This window comes from Ixodes scapularis, unplaced genomic scaffold (assembly GCF_016920785.2).
Source record: "Ixodes scapularis isolate PalLabHiFi unplaced genomic scaffold, ASM1692078v2 PGA_scaffold5__190_contigs__length_132052651, whole genome shotgun sequence".
In the NCBI taxonomy this organism is placed as follows: domain Eukaryota; kingdom Metazoa; phylum Arthropoda; class Arachnida; order Ixodida; family Ixodidae; genus Ixodes; species Ixodes scapularis.
Window position 1 is genome coordinate 90,322,706 of NW_024609880.1, and position 21,614 is coordinate 90,344,319.

The 21,614-nt window shown below is 41.9% G+C and overlaps 1 protein-coding gene across 1 annotated transcript; it reads right to left on the reverse strand.

Annotated features, from left to right (window-relative positions):
- Positions 1-3,618: 3,618 nt before the first annotated feature.
- LOC8053895 lies at positions 3,619-14,837 on the reverse strand. The gene is made up of 5 exons (XM_040214977.1): positions 14,712-14,837; positions 9,163-9,314; positions 8,071-8,156; positions 5,674-5,757; positions 3,619-3,767 (listed from the first exon to the last, which is right to left on the reverse strand). The coding sequence occupies exons 1-5, from the start codon at positions 14,835-14,837 to the stop codon at positions 3,619-3,621; spliced, it is 597 nt and encodes a 198-aa protein (XP_040070911.1).
- Positions 14,838-21,614: the final 6,777 nt, after the last annotated feature.

Below are 21,614 nucleotides of genomic sequence, written 5' to 3' on the forward strand. Positions count from 1 at the left end.
CCCTGTCACAAAGAATGTTATGTTTGCAGGCTTTTAAAGGGGTTATGAAATAGTCCTCAGACTTCGGCCAAGTAAGTGTGGCAGTATCTCACCATCGCATGTGCAGTGAAGATCAGAAAACAATTTTTTCCAAGGTGCACTAGTTTTATTAAAAAAATTAAATAGACTTAAGCTTGGGGTGCCCCTCAACCTTTAGAGTCCTTTCCAGGTCACGTGCGTGTGACATGAATTGGGGGCCAAATGAGTGAATGACAACTTTTATAAAAACCTTAGCTTCAAATTGGGCAGATACCTGCTCAACCCGCAAACTCAACCACTATTGGCGCCAAGCCAGTAGTTCCTGTGGCCACCATAAGCTGCATGATGAAAAATGGACCCTTTTTTCCTTTCTGATTACGCAGTGCACTCGCGACATTTTGAGGGATCACGGTGTGTTTTTTCGTACTTGTGATAAGGTAAAAGAAATAAAAGTAACGAGCTCCAGACTGTTTCCACAGTAAACTTGTTTCATGATCCCTTTAATGCATTGCAAATTGACGAAATGCCTTGTTTTACATTATTTCACAGCAGCAATATTTCACAGTTGCCAATAAACATAGTCATTGGTCCCCGTGCTCAATATATTTAGATTATTAACTTTTTGTTGTTGGTTTCTTTTTGTGAAATTTTCTAAAATTATGTGGACCTGAAGTATAATTTTAAGTAGTATTAAGTAAATAGGGAGTCTTAAGGCAAGTTCCTTAATTGTCTATTGTCTTCTCTTTTCAGCTTTTGTTACTGCCAATTCCCTGGAGAAACTCGGAAGTCCGTGAAAGAATACCTGTAAAGGAAGTGCAGCAATGCTTCCTACACTGAAAACAAAGCCTCCAACACACAAAAGAAAACTGCAGAATGAAAAAAAAAAAAAAATTAGCTTTCATTTTCATTTATTTTGCGCATTGGCTTTTTTTTTCTCTTAAATCTGATTAGCGATTAATTTAGATTTTATTTAACAAGTGCATTAACTTTTTTCATTCATTTTACTTCAGTCATGTAGGTGATGTTACTTCAGTCATGGTAGATGATAAATATTGTAGGTTTTATATTAACAGGTGCAATACTATTTTTGCTCGTTTTTCTTCATCATGATAGTTTGTAATTATTTTTTTCTTCTAATAAGAGCTTGTTTATAAAGCTTTAAGTGCATCTGTGATATTTGTAAGCCACTAAAAGTATTACGTTTTTTGTTCCATCGTAAGTGTTTGTTTTAGGCAACATGTGTTCATTATATTGAAAAAAATATTTGTTTAATAAAAAGTTCTTACTTTAATTTGTCATCACTTTGAACTCGTCTACATTAAAGCCTGTAACATAATGCATTTCAGTTTCGATAACTGCAAACCACTGCAATTGCTAAATCAATATAATTTTCTACTTTTCTTATCTGGAATTGGTCAGGAATAAATTGGTGAAATGCTTTAAAAGTTCTATTAAGTGTACCCCCGATTATATTTGAAAGCCTGCTTCCAAATTTAATCCGGGGTACAATTTATAGTACTAAAGGCCTGCATAAAAGCATACTAAAATTCTGCTCAGAAGTGTACTAGAAGAAGTATCCTAAAAGGATGGCGAAATGCTACTTCTGAAGTGCGTAAGAAGTGTACTAAAATGCCTCTTACAGGCATGCTTAGAAGTATCCTAAAAGTATAGCGAAATGTTACTTTTGAAGTGCGTAAGAAGTATACTAAAATGCCTCTTACAGGTATGCTTAGAAGTATACTAAAAGTATGGCGAAATGCTACTTTGAAGTGCGTCAGAAGTATACTAAAAACCGGCCAATTTAGAGCAACAAGCATACTTCTGGAAGTGCAACTAAAGTATACTCTAAGAGCCCCGGTTTTTCGCTAAGGGATTACCTAATAGCTCCATATGTTTTTTATTAACTGTGCTAACCATATATTATAAATGAATTGTTTTCTTGTTTAATTAGAATACCAGTGTGACTTGAGTCTGGCAAACACGACTACCCTTACTCTGCCGCGCAAAAATTGAGAGAATAGGGCAACACGTCGCGAAACTTCAAAGTTTACTTTCCATATTGGTTAACCAAGGATTGACGCTTTCCCTTGGTGTAGTGAACTCTTACCCCTGCAGTAATAACACCGAGGTCTTCATTTCAAATTCCTGCACGCATCTCTTTTTTTTTTTATATACTACAAATAGTTCCATCGGTTTTTCGGGTTTCGGTTAATGGCGGGAGCAAGTAAAAGGTATTGTTACAAAAACCATTGTTACACAGTGCAAAATTTTATACCAAATATGAAAAAAAAAAAAAAACGAACGAGGATGTAGGGAAGCTAGCGTAGGTAGGTTTTATTTATCGAAATATAAACATTTTTCCGGATCGCGGTACGCCACCCAAGGCATACACAAAATAGAATGTAACAAACTTGGGTTTAACACAACCGGTAGGATGCTCTTCTTCTCGGACTTGATTTATGACACGACAAGTGGGATATTTCTCAAATTCTTTGTTCCTGCTTTCCTTTATGCCCTTCCACCTGTTATGCGTTTCTGACCCTGGCCGGCGTAGCAGAACATGAGCGCGAGGGAACACACCCACCTTATATTTCACTATGTTTGGGAGGAGCAGAGATCCATACACTCCTCCACCCTCCCCCCCCCCCCCCCCCAACACCCTCTATCCCACACAGGAGGACGCCACGACAGCGCACGACATGAGAGCGCCGACGACAGAGCAAGCGACACGAGATCGCCAGTGGCAGAGCAAACGACACGAGAGCGCCGCGACAGGATAGCGAACAACAGGAGCCGTAAAAAGGGTGTCGTATTACACCCTTTTGTCCCATATAATGCACCCCAAAACTTCAGTTCGACGTACAGCGCACTGACGTCGAACATGCGGCCCCAACTTTTAGGAGGGGCTTGATAATGTTGCCATATAACCTATTAAACAGCTAAAATGCGTATCAAATATTAAAAAAAAAAATTAAAATTTTGCAATTAAACCAAAGGAAAAAAATGTTTAGTCGGTAATACGCACATTTTAATTTATTAAGTTGTACCACTCGGCTATCAAGCCGCTGGTGAAAGTCAGTACCAGGTCGGTTCGACGTCAGTGCGCTGTACGTCGAACTGAAGTTTTGGGTGTCTTATATGGTACAAGGGGTGTAAAAATACTCTTTTTTCCGAGAGTAAGAGCGCAGCGACTCGAGCGCGTGTGTTATTAGGGAGTTTTCTTAGACCGCGTTTCCACCTCCGCCAAGCCTTCCGCAACGAAGAAGCCGCTACTGCGCCTGCGCTCCGATGGCCTTGACTATAGAGTTCAGGGCACCCTAGCGGGTGCCCTGAACGAAAGCGAAAGCGATCTACGAATACTCCCTATTAACAATGTGAACCGAAAGCTCGCGGCACATAAAATACCGGAATGGCCGCGAATTATGTTACGGGTAAACTATATATGGGCCATAGAACGTGCATAGCTCAGATATTACTACTAGGCGAGAGTGTCACGTGTTGACACTAACTTTATGAGACAAATGCAATATGTAGAGTATGCCATTTTATTCAAAGAGATACTGCACTACAGAAATGTTTCTATAATCTTCATGTGCGACTTCACACAGCTTCTGCTCCTGTTGCTTCACAATCACTACTGTAGACTTCAACTGGAGTACCTGTGCAATACGTTGTAAACCTTTTCTCGCACTCAGTAGGTGGGTCATTTTTGGCAGCCTCGTCCAATAGCAGCATGTCGCAACGATACTCTGAAAAAATTAACGGTCGGTCAGAAACTTTGCCGTTTCTTATTTTATGCAATATATTTTATATGGTAATAATAATAGGTTTTTCTCATTTTCCAAACAAACACAATATTTGGGGAGACAAGCGAAGCGAAATCTGTGTACAAACAACTTGACTCGTCCCAGGCCCCCCAATGTACAGCTGCAGTGTAGCACGTTTTGAATGGCAAAATTCTGCACTCAACAAAAACACACACACAAAAATCAAAAACATCCGCGAGCTTTTACATAAAAATTTAACGCTATTACACATTTAAAAACAAACTGGAAATAACATTGCCGTTGGCATGTAGCGTTAAAACTATTTCACGTACGATGCTCAATGATATATTGTTAATTTCGATATTTCTGAAATATGCTTTCAGAAATATCGATCGAGATTCGGTTGAGATGAATCCTTAGTACAAAGCGTATAAAGAGCGGTTACGGATCGAACACATGAAGAACAGACCCGAAGAATGTAAACCTGTTGCTCGGAAATTTTAAAATTATCATAGATATGTTTTCACATTATCTCAAAAGGATTGAAATAAATCACCGGAACGCTTTTATATTAATTGTTCAAATCAACATCTAATAAAGTCAAAGGAATTCGAAGTGCAAATGTGAAATATCTTTATATATGGAGAAATACGCTAGTTTTCATGTGCAGGATTTCTTATGTCAATTTTATTCATAAAATTATATACAAATTTCAAAAGAAGTTTTCCATCTCCACGTATTCTTATGTTCCCAGAATTAATTAAAAATTTTTTTATGTAACATGAAGTTGAAGCTAAAAACTTTTCGTGTGCCTAAAGCTCTGCTTAAAAGTAAAAAATTCGAAGTAACTAATCATGCTTAGAAAGCATTTATAAAAGAGAACCCAGCAATATCTAAACATAATGCCATAAAAAATAAAAGAAACAAAAAACCTTCTTAGCACTTTGGCGTACCTGGCGGCTTAGTCATGTTTGGCTGATTTAAGTCGAGTCTAACTAGCTAGTTATTTTTCTTGAAGCTCCACGGATGATGCTTTGCAACCCGCATACATAATTGCTTTGTAGAGTCCTGGCAGACTGGCTCAGCTTGTGTTTTGTGACCTTATAAGCCAAGGTTTTGAAAGCGATGCTGCACTCTGCTGATTCACTAAATGTCACCGATGTCATTTTAGTAAAATATTTGTTATCTTTACGGTCCACGCAAAATTTAAAATACATATGTTAAGTTCGGAATCCTTTACAAGACATGTTTGATTAATTCGTATTGGCTCTTGTAACGTTTAGATTTGAATATTTTATTTTATAAAGCAATATTTTATTTTTATATACGTCTCTTTTAGCGTTCGTTTTCATGTTTCAAAACATATCAAGCACCCAAATTTTTTTAGGTTCCTTGGTGCCTCCTTGGTCGTATAAAAGAGATATAATAATTCGTGGATAGTTTCAAAGATTAAGAGCTGAGGGAAAACATTATGAGAACGACAGAGAATCAAGAAATAGTTCTTACCGATACGGGACCACAAATGACCGACACGAGTTTGTTTTTGTGAAATTGAACCCTCCACTAAGCTTGCCAACCGTATGACACTTACCGTTCTAGGAAAGCTACAATAACAATATCATGAGCAAAATTTTACTGCAACAATTATTTTGAGTGTAGGCATCGAAAACTTGCTATTACTACTACGCATGTACACTCTCTATCTCTCTCGATAATTTCTATGTTTTGTATAATTGGGAATTATTTTTATAAAGTATATAACTTGATTCGACTCAAACAAGATTATGTATCTAATTGAGTGGAGTGAACAAAATAAACCAACACGCAACCTCTACATTTCGCAGTAAGTCCATAGCACTTTTTCTGCTAGAGAGAAGCATGAACCTACCGCTCGAGTCCTTTTTCGTAATTCTTACAATAGAGCATTTCTCGTAATCAGAGTAGAGTAGCGGATGTCCCAGTCTTCCATCAGCTGGAAAAGCACGTGATTATTTTTATTATGACCGCTTTTTTTCGTTGTGTAACAAAGAATAAAGTTGGTAAAGTGTAAGAGAGACATTTGATAGTAGAGAATACCTCAATGAAAGGAAATCCTTATAAAACCATCGGCAAAGTACACGTATTCTTCCCACATGGAAGTGCTCAAATCAGGGCTTCGCCGTAGGCAACCTTTTAATATATATTTTTACACTTTTATCAGTGTTTGCTTAGTAGTAACCTTAATATTTATTGAAAATGTAAAAAGGTGTCTCGTATAAAATTGTGTAGTTAGTTGAAAGCACCATGAACTTAGTTATTCTACTCGACGGCGAACAGAACTTGTCCTGTCAGTGTTTAAAATAACAGGACCCTTCTTTTTATTAGGTGTATAAAAGATTTCCAGGTTTAAACGTTTTGAGATACTAAAAACTAAGATAGGCTCGGAATCTAAAATATGTCTGAAGGTAAACCCGACCTCTGCGCAGTAAAAAGGGTTGTAAATATTGCGGTATATAGACGCTCGTGTGCTGTTACCACGTCAAAGCAATTCGGTACTTTTCTGAGCTACTTGCTGGGATAAAATTATCAAAGCCCAAGAATAATCTAAGCATGTGTATTTGATTTATATAATTATTATTGCCATACCTAATGGGGGTATCTTGATTATAATAAAAATATATTTATATCATAGCCCCATTTCCGTAAGGAGCCAATACATTATTTTAAATTGTCTAGATACATTATTTTTCTCCGTAGAAATTTTGAAGTGGAGCAAAGTAGAAATAATACAGTTTGGTTGCTTGATTTTTGAAACCAGTTATGTCGGTTGTTGTAAATAATCAAAAACGAAAACACCCAGTAATTGTTCTAGTAAAAATATGACGGATGTCCTTTTTTTATATAAACCTGCTTTCCCTCTTTTTACGCAACAAATGCGAAGTCTGAAAATGTATCTCCAACCAAAAATTTAAAAGCAACCCGACGTTTCAAAACCAACGCGGTTTCTTCTTCAGGGGTGACTGAAGGCACGCGGACACAGCAGCAGCTCCGAAACTCTTCGTGTTCAAAAAAGAAAAGAAAAGAAAGAAAGAAAAAAGGAAAAATTAATAAGGAGAAGTTAGGAAATCGAAAAAAAATAGTAAAATAAGTTGCTCACTTTATAATTTTTTCAATTTCCTAACTTATCTTTTTGAATTTTTTCTGTAAGGGCATACAATATAGTATTAAGTAAGCAGGATGTGTCATTGGGGAGCCCTAAGACAAAAGAAACCAAGAAGGTCACCAAAACATCAAAGATGCGATGTTTTACATTATTTAATTTCTAGGATTAAAAATGACAAAGCAGATTAGTTCAGAAGAAAAAAAAATTACGCGGTGTGTTTTCAGTTTTTTCTAATTATCACAACAGACAGAATAACAGTATACAAAAATCCAGCAGCAGTAATCTAGCGTTTCACCGTGCTCCACTTCAGAATGTTTGTGGAGAAAAATGTATTTTCTACCACATTTTAAGGTGCGATTTTGTTTATTACGAAATTTTTGGCTAGAATAAATTTTATTGGGGCAAATAAAAATATTACCGGCTGGAAGACCAAGAAGAAACGCTTCTCCGTACTTCCAGAAGATTCGAGTATCGTCTTACTTTTAGCATAAATGCTAGTGAGGCAACCATGACATTGCCGAGTCAGTCTCGTCCTAGCACACCCTCAAATATTCTAGGTCGAATATCCAAGATACCGAGCGCAGTAGAAAAGGAGCCGAGCCTAATCTTGCCGGCTCTCTCTCTAGCAGGTCTCGCTCCAGCCAGCTGTGACGCCGACGCTGTGACGTTCGCTGTTTCTGTTTCGACGCTCATTTTTCTTTGTTTCCGGCAAACTTTCGCCAAATAAACCTTTATTTTCGATTTACGCTCGCCAAGCAGCTGTTCCATCCGCGACAATAACCAATGCGACACGCGTGTTAGATTTCAAAAGAAACCACCGTGGTAGACTCGCCATCCTTGCAATGTTCAAATGCTTGTCCTGTAACAATTCATGTTCATACATAGGTGAGTTTGATTTAATTAGTAGTTTGTGAATAACTTGTCCAATGTATTGATATTGGCTTCAATAATTTAATGATTGTACTATACTATGGATTCTTGAAATCTTTTTATGATATTCACAGCCACTTGCTCTAATTATGTAGCGGCAAAATGACCATTAAACTCTCGCAGAGTATTTTCGTGAGTTGCCTTCCTAAATAATCTGTGATCTTCACCACACAATAATTAATTACAGTTAAATTTATAAGAAATCAACCATACCACTTTGTCTGGTAAAATTGAGCACGTTCGGGGCTGGGTGTTTGCCAGTGGTTTCCAAAAACAATGTTTGCTGATTTGAAACCCTCCTGTTATAGAAAAAAAGAACATTTCGAATAAAATACGGAAGCCTCGAGCTTTTTGAAAACAATCCCGTAGTAACACTTAAAATACTGACTGCGTTACAAAAGCATTATATTAGCTTGATTATGCTGCAAAGATCGACACATATAGAACGTGTTAAGCTACCAAACACACGAAGTGTGTGGGTAGCGCCTGTTGTACCTGTTGGATGAGTGTGGCGCAGATGTGTGCAAGGCAAAACCACACACTTTATGTGTATGAGAGCTCAACGTGTTTCGTGTCTCTCAGTTTTTGTCAGCATACTCAAGCTCGTCTAAATTTTGATAGAAATGAGAGTATCAGCATTATGTCTTAAAAAGCAGATTGAGCAAAAACAACTTTCGCTCTAGAAGTCTATCGCGTTTTTGCTTGCTTCAAAAACTGCAACTGTATCCCAATTTTATTATACCAGTACTTTCCGCACGATCATATTATAATGTAGATATATTTACAAGATTACAGGCATTTTCAGTTGCAAGGTTTACTAATTTTTACCGCTCAAAATAGACTCTTTTTTTTTAAAAGTCCACCAAGCAACAGTGGCGTTTGCCATACCTTGGGCACGAGGCGTGGGGTTAGATCCGAGTTCTCTCCGAACATTAATGCAACCCTCGTGCCTAATGCAAGCTCAGAGTGCCTGCCCAAACAATGGCGGGCTCCCATACTTGACGCAGCAGCTACTAGATGGCACGCGCATTTGAAAAAGGTCTATTCAGTTATGAAACAATCTTTCAGAGAGTTGCATCCATAACTGCCTCACTATCAATTTCTTTTTTCCGGTTACAAGAATATTGAGTGATTTCTTCTCATCTATTTACACCTAAAGATATATGCAAGTCCGATATATTGTTTTTTCTCGTTGATTTGTTATACTATTATTTTCACTTGACGCTTTCTAATGCGAAATCTTTTGGGGAATGTCTCGGCGTATTGTTAAATAGCATGAAACAAAAATAAAGAAATATTGCTTACTTAGATCCAAATTTAGCGCCCAGTTCTAAGGTGTATTCATTTTCCTTCACCTTGCTCTGGATTTGTGCATATTCACATGTCGGTGCTCCCATTTTCGTCGTCACTGAGTATGTTCGTTTCTTGACCCAGTGTCTTCCAGGTAATTCAACAATCTAAAATATACCAGCAACATCCTATATCAAACTTCTACACATATATGACTGAAAATTAATCATGACACTGAGAGCATAACTTATCTGATACTAACTAAAGCTACCGAAAAGAAAAAAAAAACTTCGGTTTTTCAGCTAATAGCGAGGACACATTCATGCCAATATTATTTGATTTCTATCTGCAATCGCACCAACAAGCAGCTATATATTCAAGACAGAGGTCGAACTGATTTAACAGTGCTTCTCTTTCAGATATTCTAAAAATACAAACCTGTATGTCGCGCGTTTCTTTTCGCATTATCTACACTATTGTGTTTTTAGGGTAGGTTCCTAAAAAAATACACGTAAGCGGTGTGCTCAAAACGCGATGTCGAACACTGTCTAATTCTTTGGGTTACTATCTGCGTAATTCTGCAGTATTTTTTTCTGTTATTCAAATATTTGGGGCCAAAATCTACACTAGGGGACCAAGCGGGACGGAAGGACCCGGACATTGCAGTCAGCTGCGATTCTCCAGCTCTCACCGCTATACAATCGCAGTAGACGACAGCTGTCCTTGTCACTTGTTTCCGGTTGGTCCTGCCGTGTAAATTAGGACCCCTGCTGGATTTCACTTAGGATTAAAGGTTCAATAAACCACGCACATTCAGGTCGTAATAACTGTCTTGTTTCCAGAAAGAAGTTGAACTTGTGAATGACACGCCAAATGTCTCACAGGAGAGCAACCACCCACTGCTCGAATCCTACATTTTGCGCTCCGGGAGACGAAATAAAACATTGACACAACGCAGTTATACATGGAAACACGCGTTTTCCCATTGTTTATTCCTGACCGACTAAAACACGACACGTCTAGAAAAAATAACCCATATGAAAGTCAAAAAATGTAAATTCAAATTTTATAAATTTCCAATGAAAAAGAAGCAACTACACAAAAAGAAATATTATGTATAACAAGAAATAGGTTAAACATTCATTCAGATATCAACGACAAAAGCGCAAACATTTTTATTCACTTGCAGTGTCACGAAAGCAGCTTTTCTGTATTCGGTTTTTAGGCTCGGCAGAAATTAAAACACGTTCTTTCCTAATGTAACATTTTAAATGTATAAAAACATCCGTTTTGTCTCTAATTTAAAATTAATTACCTGAGGCAATATATTAGAGCGCGTTTATGACAGTATATATATTACACTCCTGAAAGAAAATATAGGTTCGGCTGTAACGCACTAAGTGATAACAGGAGACTATGTTCTTCAGTTGGAGATGCCGTTGAATAACAAGTTTTTTTTTTTGCGTTACTCTCATTAGAAATTTATTTCGAGGTATTATTCAGCTTAACATCTCGCGGAAAAATCTATTTTTCTTTATGATATCTCTACTGTGCCACTAGCGAGAAGACGAATAGAATTGTCAAAAATATCCAGTTGCTGTATTTTGATTAGAGTAGTTTTTTGGATCATCTTCTGGCAGGGGGAAACGGTAGTGGTTTCCGCGTAATCTTCAAAGTAAACGCTAATATAAAGGCAAGAAACCCCAAAAACTAATTTGAAATAACTGTCAGATTCATTCTGAAACGACTTTTCACGTTTTTATTGAACGATAAGGTATCGCAGTATTTATACTTCAAGTAAAAACAGTAACTGAGGTGCTGAAGCCTATTGGAAGTGAACAAAATTCACAAAACCTCAAACGTTATATTTCGTTAAGACAGAACCTATTTTAATTGGCTATCTGAAAGCCAATGCACGATGCTTTTTTTTTTTATTTACTATTGCATGTTTTCTCTTTGGCACTATAAGCGTGCGTCATTATGAACATCTGTTTCCAGCAAGCTGCGTGCGATTTTCCCCCGCGAGGTGAACGATTAACCTAAGTACATTGTTAGTAATTACCTATTTAGAGCCCTCTCAGCTCTAGCGCACAACCTCTAAAGAACATGGTATGCAGAATCATAACGCAAGTAAGAGTCAAGACGTGCACCTTTCCCTGAAAGAGGTGCTCCTGGCGTTTTTTGTCGAGTCAGTATGATATTTATTCGCACCCTGAGCAGCACCAAGACGACTTTGAGTTCACTTCCTATCGAAAAATAACGTTTCGTGGATCTTTTAAAAACAGGCAGTTTTTGCACAGAGAGTTGTGTTTATAGGGGTGGCTACAGTGAGATTGATCGAGACGCTGCAGAAGAGTGTAAGAAAAAAAAAAAACGTCGCATCTGTTAGCGAACTTACGTGTCATCAAATGTAACTAAATTTAGCAAGTCCCTAATGGTCAAAATGAATTATCAGAATAAGTAAGTGCAGGGATAGATATACAAGCGTGCATACGCAGAACACAGTCTCCTCTTTTCATCATTAAGATTGACACATTTCAATTTTGATAAAGTATTTTAAACTCCTGTCTACCATATTACAATTATCTAGTTAAATATGGTTCTTCCGTTGGAAAGACACTAGACTAAATGGCATGGTGTGAATAAAAAAAAACGTTCATCCTTTCCACTCTCTTGAAGAAGGAAGACTAGCGGAGCTGTATACGATACACTGCGTGCTTCTTCTTCGCCGTCGTCTGTTTTTCGCGCTCTTTCCTGCGATGAATACCCACCAACGGCACCAAGCTATCCATTCTTCGATTATAGCTGGAAAGGTTATAGCCATCTACGAGCGACGGCGGAAGCCATACTGGTTATGTGCTTGCCGCCGTCGCTTATAAATAGCGGTAGCTGTCCTGGTAGGTTTGTGTCGACATACACGGACACGATCCTGGTTATCCTGACGATCTTTTGGTCTCCTGCACGTGGGAAACCTAGCACCAATAACACCTGAGCACTCCTTTCGCCCGGGTCGACGACTATGGGTTGGTTGTCAGCCAAAGAAATGCCCCTTCGTCCTGACGACCATTGAATTCCCTGGGCATCTGGCAACACCGCAACTCATCAAGCCCTTAGATACGAAAGTTACAGCTATCAGAGACTTTCCACACTCAACATTTCTAAAAAATTGCATAATTTTTTGGGGCTTCCAAATTCGCTCGCTCTTTCTTACCGAGTTGTGCACGACTGATGAAACAATTGACGGATCTACTGGCCACCAAGCAATAATATTTTGCGCCTCTTCAGTAAACCAAAAATGCAGCGTCTGGTTCTTTAGCGAAAAAGTCGCCAGCTGACTCTGCAGTGCTCCTTCATCTGATTACGGACACAGAACTGCGACTCGTCGGCGACGCGTCAATAGAAGCTCTCGGTGTTGTTCTTCATCAGAACGTCAATGGCTGGCAGCCAATCAAATTTTCTCGCACAAACTGAAGAATCCAAAACAAAGGCACAGTACCATTGCCCGCGAACTTTTGGCTGTGTACCTTGCCATCAAAGACCTCAGCCACTTCCTCGAGGGAAAGAATTTGAATGTTCTTAGATACCATAAGCTCATGACGCTCGCATTCCAACGGAACCGCAGCGACAATTAACAAATCACGTGAGATCCGGAACCTCGGTTTCATACCAGAGGAAACCTTGGTTCTCCGTCATGTCAGCGGCTAGGAAAACACTGCTGTGAATGCACTATATTTCGTCGGTGCTATTTCATTAACAGATCCAGTGGACCAAAAAGAGCTGGCAACCGCGAAGGGTGACGTTCCTGAGCTGCAACGCTTGCGCGCCTCTCCTGGATCGCTGAAGTTCGCCAACGTTCCCTCACACTTTTCTCCGGTAACGACTAGCTGCGAAACTTCAACTGCGTGTCACGCCCATTCGAACCACTAGCGTTTCATCTCGCTCTTTTTTATCATCTCTAAGGAAAGTGCAACCATGGTATCCCAGCATCACAGGAGTTAAGAACTGCTTAATTCTTCTAGTCGATAATCAACATGGACGTCCATCGCTGGGCGCGAACGTGCATTCAATGCAGATGCGTCGGTATCACGCGGCACACAATCACCCCCTGTGACATTTTCGCCCACCAGACTCCAGGTTCACACACGTCCACATCGATCTAATGGGTCCCTTTCATTATCACGGGTAGCCCAGAATTTGCTGACGTGTGTGGACAGATTCACGAGATTGCCTGACGGCGACTGTCCCTGACATGGCAACAGAGACAGTCGCCGCAGCCTTCATCGACAAGTGGCTGCCCAGTTTCAGCTACCCTGCTGCGGTCAGCACCGACAGGTTAAAGCAATCACAACCGACCCTGTTTCCACTTTCATCCCCATCTTGGGCGTCCGACATCCGACATATCCACGTCACCGCCCATAATCAGTCGACCAACGGCATGGTGGAACAGCTTCACCGCCAGTTGAAAGCCGCTCTCGCCATCTACAATCCTCCAAAACATTGGGCCCACCACATTTCCATCGTTCTCCTAGGCTTTCACCCGGCGACCAAGGGAGGTCTTGGCTTTTTTCCAGCCGAGTTAGTCTATGGTTTACCACTGTTTCTACCTGGCCACTTATTTTCTTCGCCTTCCCCCAATTCAAAAAGACCCCAATGGCTACATCTACGTTCTCGACGAACTTTTCGTCTCCTCTGGCCTGTTCTTCCACCTGAACGGAGCCGTCCTTAGTTAGCAAAGACCTCGAGACGTGCTCTCATGTTTTCTTGCGACACAAAAAGATTCGTCGGTCACTGGTACCGGCCTACGAATAACCGTTTCGAGTAGTTGATCGCCAAGCCAAGACGTTCACAAAGGACATCATTCAACGGCCGTAATGACGTAGTTGCAAACGACCGGATAAAACCGGTGTAGTAACAACAAACTATCCTTGAAATGACAGTGAGTGTGCAGGCAAGCTGGTGATAGCTCGTCATGTCCTATAACACCTAAGACCTCAGGGTGTGAGTGTCGCCTGCTCAGAAGGATAGGAAGGTAATAAATAAAAACTGTTACTGCTATTGGTGATTAAGCATGGTCTTGAATATTTCATGTATGTGCGTGCGCTTGACCTCTTTGGTGTCATGTGCGTTCTCTCCATGTGGAACTGTTTTCAACAAAGGAGATTTCTGCGTAGTGTGTGGTTGGGAAGGGCTTCGTGGGTATATATAGGATGGTTGAGAAATAAACCAGTTTCCTGAGTTTAAGACGTCCCTTTCTGTGTCTGTTCCTTCTACAAAAAAGGTTTCCAATTTCTTCCACCACAGACTATCGTCGTTCCAACTTCAACCCCTCCTGCCTTGTCAGCACCGTCAGTGTGGGTATCTATATCAAAAGGCGTTACAGTGACCCTCTTAGGACCTGCGGCTCTACAGGGGTGAGCTTAATGGCTACACTCACAGCCTGCTCAGGCTGTGAGTGTCGTCTGCTCGGAAGCATAGGAAGGTAATAAATACAAAATGTTACTACTATTGGTGATTAAGCATGATCTTGAATATTTTATGTCAGAAAGTAATAGTGAATAACGAACCTTTGTTGCATTTTGACATGGAAAGTTTTTCGGGTCATCCTCTGGTAGTGGGGTTGCCTCACCTGTATCTTGAGAGTAACTACAAATTGAAAGACAGAAAATAACGAGAAGCGACAGCAAATACATTTTGAGATAAAGCCTGAAATAATATTTTCAGATGTGCTGCTACTACAGTGGGTTCCAGTATTTATACCTCAACAAAAATAATTGCTCAGATGCTCAAAGCAATCAAAAGTGAGAAAATGCCCAGGTGGAATAAAAATGGCTTTTAAATTTTTTTAGTTATGTGAAGACTTACTTCAATTGGCTAGTTGAGAAGAAAAGAAGGCGTTCCATTCATTTTGGGAGAGAGAAAAAATTTAATTACACCACTCATGTCCCTGCAGTTCGATTCACTTTGACGTCACGGCAGCTGTGGCCGTCTCCAGGCTCTGACGCGCTCGTTACGTTAGGCATATGGCTTGTGAAAGCTGCATATGACTCAGCGCCTTCAAAAATATCCATCATACTGAGTGTAATATTCACATTGTCCGCCTTTAAGAATTCTCGAATCTTTATATGGTCAAAATACCTCAAGACGCAATTTTAATTTGTCGAGCATCTTATTCAACATTTTATCCAGGAAGATCTTTCTTGTGACTTTAGTGTACTGAAGGCGCGATCGCAGAGCGCGGGAAAGCATCTCCAAATGCCCCTTTGCGAACCATTGACTTCATCGCCTCTACGCCGAAGCCTCCTCGAGCAGGATTATGCTTATGTCTCTGTCACGCCTTTTATTAGTAAAGCTAGTGGCGCGTCGGGCTAAGCCCATAACGGTGTTATGTTTCGCATGCACGTAACAGCGGCGCAGAGTTCTTTTCCAAAGCAGGAAATGTCAATTTAGATCTTGGAGAATGGTGCTACAGTGCGATCGTGCAATGTGAGAGTTTCGCGGCACAGTGGGGCCGCGAGGACTATCAGTCCGTCCTGGCTGTCGTTTGTGCGTCTGCTCCTTCGTGTGGATGTGCTTGGGAGACGCAAGAAACGCGGATATGATCAATCCGTCTGCGAATCAGCCTGTCATGTGAATCCGCCATCAACGGAGAGTGCTGTCTATTTTGAACTTGAGAAAATTAATTGCGCAGCATCAGTTTGTGGGAGGGCTAACCCCACTAAAACCCCTTGACGTGTTTGGGTTAGTTCCATAACTGGCGTCAAGCTACCAGCGCACGAGTCCCGTGCAGCACTTAGAAGCAGATGGTAGTGTAGCCCTGAAATTAGAGACACTTGAAAACAAATCGCAGCACGAAACTGAGTCTTTGCATGTGTCTCTCGCGTTCACACAATTGTGGTTGTCAGCAGTAGCGAAAATGTGAAGCGTGAATTTTATTGAGGGCGTTGTCCTTGCCGACTCTCAGACTACTGGGTAAACATTCGGTTCCAGTGAAATACGACCACGCGATTTGTCACTTTGCTTATGAACTGAAAGGAAAGCTGAGGAGGAAGTAGTTGGAAAATCAGTTCATCCTCTCTTCGGCAACGTTGTTTGAAAGAGCTTTTTCAGAGCGCAGGTGTTAGGGGCCCGTTCCCGGCTTGAGCGGCGTCGGCGTCGCCGTCGGCGTCGGCGTAACCAAGGTCACCCAAGGTCACGTGACCCCCCCAAGGTCATCCCCAGGTCACCCCAAGGTCACGTGACCCCCCCGCGAGGTCACGTGACCCCTCCCCCCCCCGACGTCACGTGACCCCCTCCTTCGAGGTCACGTGACCCCCCGCCGAGGTAACGTGACCTCCCCGATGACGTCATCGTCACTGATGACGTCACCGGCATCCGCATCGTCATCATCATCACTGATGACGTCCCCGGCATCCGCATCGTCATCGCCATCATCACTAATGACGTCATCAGTGACGTCACTGATGACGTCACCGGCATCCGCATCGTCATCATCACGGATGACTTCATCAGTGCCGTCACTGATGTCGCCACTGACATCCGCATCGTCATCGTCATCATCGCTGATGACGTCATCAGAGACGTCGCTGATGACGTCATCAGAATGCGCATCGTCATCGTCACTGGTGACGTCATCAGTGACGTCAATGATGGCATCATCGGCATCGTCACGTGACCCCCCCAAGGTCACGTGACCCCCCCAGTACCCTTCCCTCCTCCTCCTCAAGAGCTGCGCTCTAATTCGGTGTTACAGGGCTTTTTCGTTCCTTTGTCAACACGCAATGCGCTTTTTTTTCACCTTCACAATGAAGTACTGCCTAAACGTTAGTAAATAACCCCGACACATACAGCATTTTGTACAAAACGTATGTGACCCAGTCGAAGGTGGACTCCTCATACCCTTCGCATTCCACATCATCAGTACACACCCTACTTCTAAAGGCGCTTGTCACGCAATGTTGTGAGTAGTTTCAAAGGACGACAATCGAACTTGAATCCGACCTCCCGCAGTGGAAGCAAACTGGGTGCAAATACAAGGACCAGCCCGATAGCGGGTACCTTTAGCAGCCATGGATTCCTCAAAACACACAGCCTAGCTTGGTGGTACCAAGCCGCCACCTGATATCCAGAAATCAAATCTTGTCCTTCGATCTACGAATTAAAGCTCCCTCATACACTAGCCAGGTGCCTCGCTCGGCCCCCGCTGCCTCCGGTGGGACCTTGGCCTTTGCTTGCGTCCCCACAATGACTGCTCGCTCAGTGACAGGTCTGTCCGAGACTTCCTTGGAAAAGCTCGACGGTCATCTAAGGGGCGGAGCCTGCGTGCGATAAGGAGCCACACGTTCGCTTTCACGCTGCCTGCACACCGAAAAACACGTCATTAACGCTCAGAAAAATAAGGAACTGAGAAAGTAAAACTATTATGCGAGCACTCGAAAATCAGGCTCAAATCCACAGCTAGCCCCATGGGCGCCCCGGCACGTGGGACACTCTTTCTTTTTCTTTTTTTTTTTCTTCAGAACGTTCTGCAGTGTTTTTTTTTTTTTTTTTTTTTAAATGCACAAATGCGCCCGAAAGTTTGTAACTTGCTTTGTTTCAGCGCTTTGTTACGATATCGATGGGGAGCCGGCGGTGCTCGCTGGTTCTGACCGTTCCGACCGTTCAGAGTCCGACCAAAATTATGTGATGCAATGCGAATGTGCGTGCTTTAGTCTACTTAAATTCAAACATTGAAACACACACACAAAAAAAGAAGGTTCTAACATTTATAAAAATATTTCTAAATAAAAAGTTTGGAGTGCATTGTGTACTAAACGGAAGGTTGCCTACGCTTAATTTTAACATGGCGGTGACCGCTGTTGTCCCGTGTACCGTGCTCGACCTATTTGTTGTGCATTGGTTGTCCTGTTCTCCGTCTCCTGCGATCCGAATGAGCCAGAAGCATGCTGTCTAGGTACTGTACGCCCATCAAGAATTCTTGAAAGCAAGGCCCTCAATAAGATTGTTCGGACCGTGGCTTGGAGGTCCTTAGCACCCACGAACCGCGTCCGCGAGCCTGATGTCGTTTGCTTGGCTGCTCCAATTTTACGGCGACGGATCCCCCAACCTGGCCTCAGTTCTACATGACCTATCTAACACAACGCGGCGTCTCTGGAGTGCGGTTACTACGATAAGTGGCTCTTGACATCAGTAGCCCCACTCCAATGATGAGTTCTTCGATGTCAACGCTCTTACCTTCAGAGTGTCCGGACTCTCGCAATAATAAGCTCCACCAGAGCTTCGCCCCAATCATCATTCACCACGTGGAAATGCGTTTTTGTTTCTCGTTTTAGTGGTAACAGAAGCCGCCGGCTTCCCTCCATTTTTTAAAGCTTTCGCATTAAAAATAAAATAAAAAAGGTTTGCAAGTTTGTTGACAGCTTCTTTTTTTGTCATGTCCGCATTGAACTGCCCGCGGGTCTATTTTCTCTCGGTCGGTTCGGTTGCGTTCGGCAACGACACGTTACTGTTGCGCTCCATTCTCATGGACTTTGTGAGTTCGTTTCTTGCCATTCTTAAGTGATCATCCTAAAATGCTAAACACAATCATGTAATATAGAATACCTCATAAATATGCCTCGGTGACGAGGTTTGCGCGTTTGGATTTTCATATATGTTTTCGATGATTCTTCACATCGAATTTCCTTGTCAGTGTCTTTCTAAAGCATTACCAGTCACATCAGCGGGCCGTGGATACGATTAGCATTTACGTTCACAACTATTAAATTGTACCTCGGCTCACTCTAAGTCTGTCCGCAGCCGACGCTAGGATGCAACGGAGCCAACCTAGCATCACCAAAAGTGCATCGTCGTTACGCTCGTTGTCGTTGTGGGTTTGCCATCACGGGCCATACCAATCACGCAGAGAGGAAAGCGCAGGTTCGAGGAGCATTCACTCTGAACGATTGGTTCATTCCGTGACAGGAAACGCCGAAAGACGCTCGTGCCATGACGATGCACTTTTGACGCTGCTTGATTCCCTCCGTAGCAATCGTAGTGTAGCTATGGTTCCCCCAAAATTCAAGAAATAATGATCATGTACGACAAAGACGACGCAACCACACCTTTCAACAAGCAACGGGCAGAAACGACGTGTAAATTCGTCTGATCCTTGAGCGCGTCATACGTTCCTTTGCCCCCCACCCCCGCCCAATGCGCCCACGTGCGTTTGCTTCCCCCCCCCCCCCCCCCCCCCCCCGCCAATGGCGGCTCGAGCCTGGCTGCTTTCTGATCGCGCGTACTCTACACGCTCACTGTGTCGCCCTGAGATTGGCTTGCCCCCCTTTACGTTTCGGCGCGCTAACGACGCATATTAGAACACTTGCTCGTGGTAAAAGTATTCGAGCAGCGAGCACCCAATTAAGGGCGGGATAACCAAGGAAAGATAAAGGAACTAAGGAGAGAGGAAGTGGGAGGTAGACGATTAAATAAAATACAAAGTAAGGTCGACAGGGTTATCTCTGGCTCGAGAAATCAAACTGCAGTCTGCGTCAGAAACAGTGAGGGATCAGAAAAGTTGCTATTTGTGCTGCTCGTGGCTAAGGACTCTATAGTCTACGGTAGCATATGCTCTTAAGCCCCCCCCCCCCCCTCTTTTCCTCTCACCAAGAAACTTGTCTCTTAACCTCTCTTTTCTTTTCAAAGCATAAGCTTCTTTTTGTGTTCATAAAATGCATGCTCTTCCATTTACTTTGCATGGAAATCTTGCCATGCAAAGCTAAGAAAGTGTTCTCCCTTCCCTTGAGCTGCGGAAGCCAACATATAGGTCAGACTGGCAGGTGCACAAATCACCGACTCCTGGAACATTACAATTAAGGTCCCAAGGCCTCACATGATTTCTATCAACCCCATAGTCATGTTTGCACGCTCCTGCACAGACTGCAGGCCCTGTTTTGAAGATACCTGATTCTTGGGGGCGTAACAGCACACACGGGCACAATATAAGAGTTATTCGGTATGAATATTGCAAACAACATGTCTAAATCCTCATATTTTCTGACAAAGACTGAAGTAGATTTTTTCAAATCAGATATAATTTCGTCGACCTGACTTTACATTTTACATTATCATCTTGTCCTTCCTACCTCACTTCTTAGTAACTTTCCCTTTCCTCGACTTTCCATCCTAAAATCATTTGTTCGCTTTTTGAATTCTTATAGGTTCGTTGCTAGTTGAAAAACGTTATTGAGGAACCTTCGTCCTATACGTTTTTTTCTTTCTTAAATTTTGACCCGCACCAAAACGTTCCTCGTTCATCAATATGGTTCCCCTTTACGGGTTTCATTTTTTCCAGACATTAAATATATTTTGAAGACAATTTGTGGTTTCTGTATGGCAATGACGTATATCATAGCCTACGTTAAAAACAAATCCGCGGTTATAAAATACCTCATTCTCGAGCGAACATGCGCCATTCAAGTATCGCCTACTGTGCAAAGTCACAGTTCCATTCTGAACGTTTATTAGGCATCACTGATCCAGTCAAGTGTTCCAATGTCGCCGCAAAAGTACGCATGCAAAATAAGCCCAAAACATGTGTCTGTTTGCGTTACCTCGGAGGCATACTCGCCGACCACGGCGGAACCCCCCACCCCCGGGAGCTCCTCGGGATGGCAATCCTTGAGCACATCAACCGGTGTCAACCATGAGTCGAAGCAATGAGAAAAATAGACCGCCGACACTTCGCAAACATTACTATATGAGGTATTTTAAGAAACTCCAATCTAAGCCAAACTAAATTGCAATAAAAAGACACCAAGCCTGCAAACACACAAAATACGGCGATGGCAAACGTTGAGCCGCTCTTGCCCAACAAAATAGACAAAGGAAGGCGAAACGGGAGCTCGGGCTTCTTACAGTTGTGATTTCGGAGTAAAAAGAAAGCAGAAAAATGACGAAGAACCTCATGAAAAAAATTTAAAAATAAGTCGTCCGTTTATTTGCTCAAGAACAGCAGCGAAATGCCTTTTTTGACGAAAGCGAGGACAACGGCACTTCGAGGCATGCGCCCGGCGGTTCGAAGCAAACAAAACGCTCGTAAGGAAAAAAAAAAAAGCCAAACAGAAAACACAAGAGAACATCTACGTGTTGTTGAGGGTGTGTTGTTTCACGGCGGCAAGAGGCAACAAAATTCGAAGGCACCACCAGACGCGACCGAAAAGGCGAAGTTTAAGTTCGACAATTCGTGCCTTTTTTCATATCAATTCGACATATTTCAAACTTAAAGATCAACAAGCTCGAATTAATAAAGTGATCAACTTCCTTGTCATTGTGATTTTCAGAACCAAAAGAGAGATTACCATCTCTGCTCCGAATATCATGTCAACATTTTTCTGCGATGTGGCGTTATTCTGTCAGCTACGCTGCCATAGGCAGTGGCTGTAGTACCAACGACATAATGCAACACTTTGACGAGCAGTCAAAGTATCACA

Excerpts from the sequence above, each read along its gene's own strand:
- LOC8053895 (XM_040214977.1), bottom strand. The coding sequence starts at position 14,837 with ATGTATTTGCTGTCGCTTCTCGTTATTTTCTGTCTTTCAATTTGTAGT. Across the intron at positions 9,315-14,711 it reads CATGTCAAAATGCAACAAAG|ATTGTTGAATTACCTGGAAG; the intron begins GTTCGTTATTCA and ends GGTATATTTTAG. Across the intron at positions 5,758-8,070 it reads CAATTTTACCAGACAAAGTG|CTGATGGAAGACTGGGACAT; the intron begins GTATGGTTGATT and ends GTGCTTTTCCAG.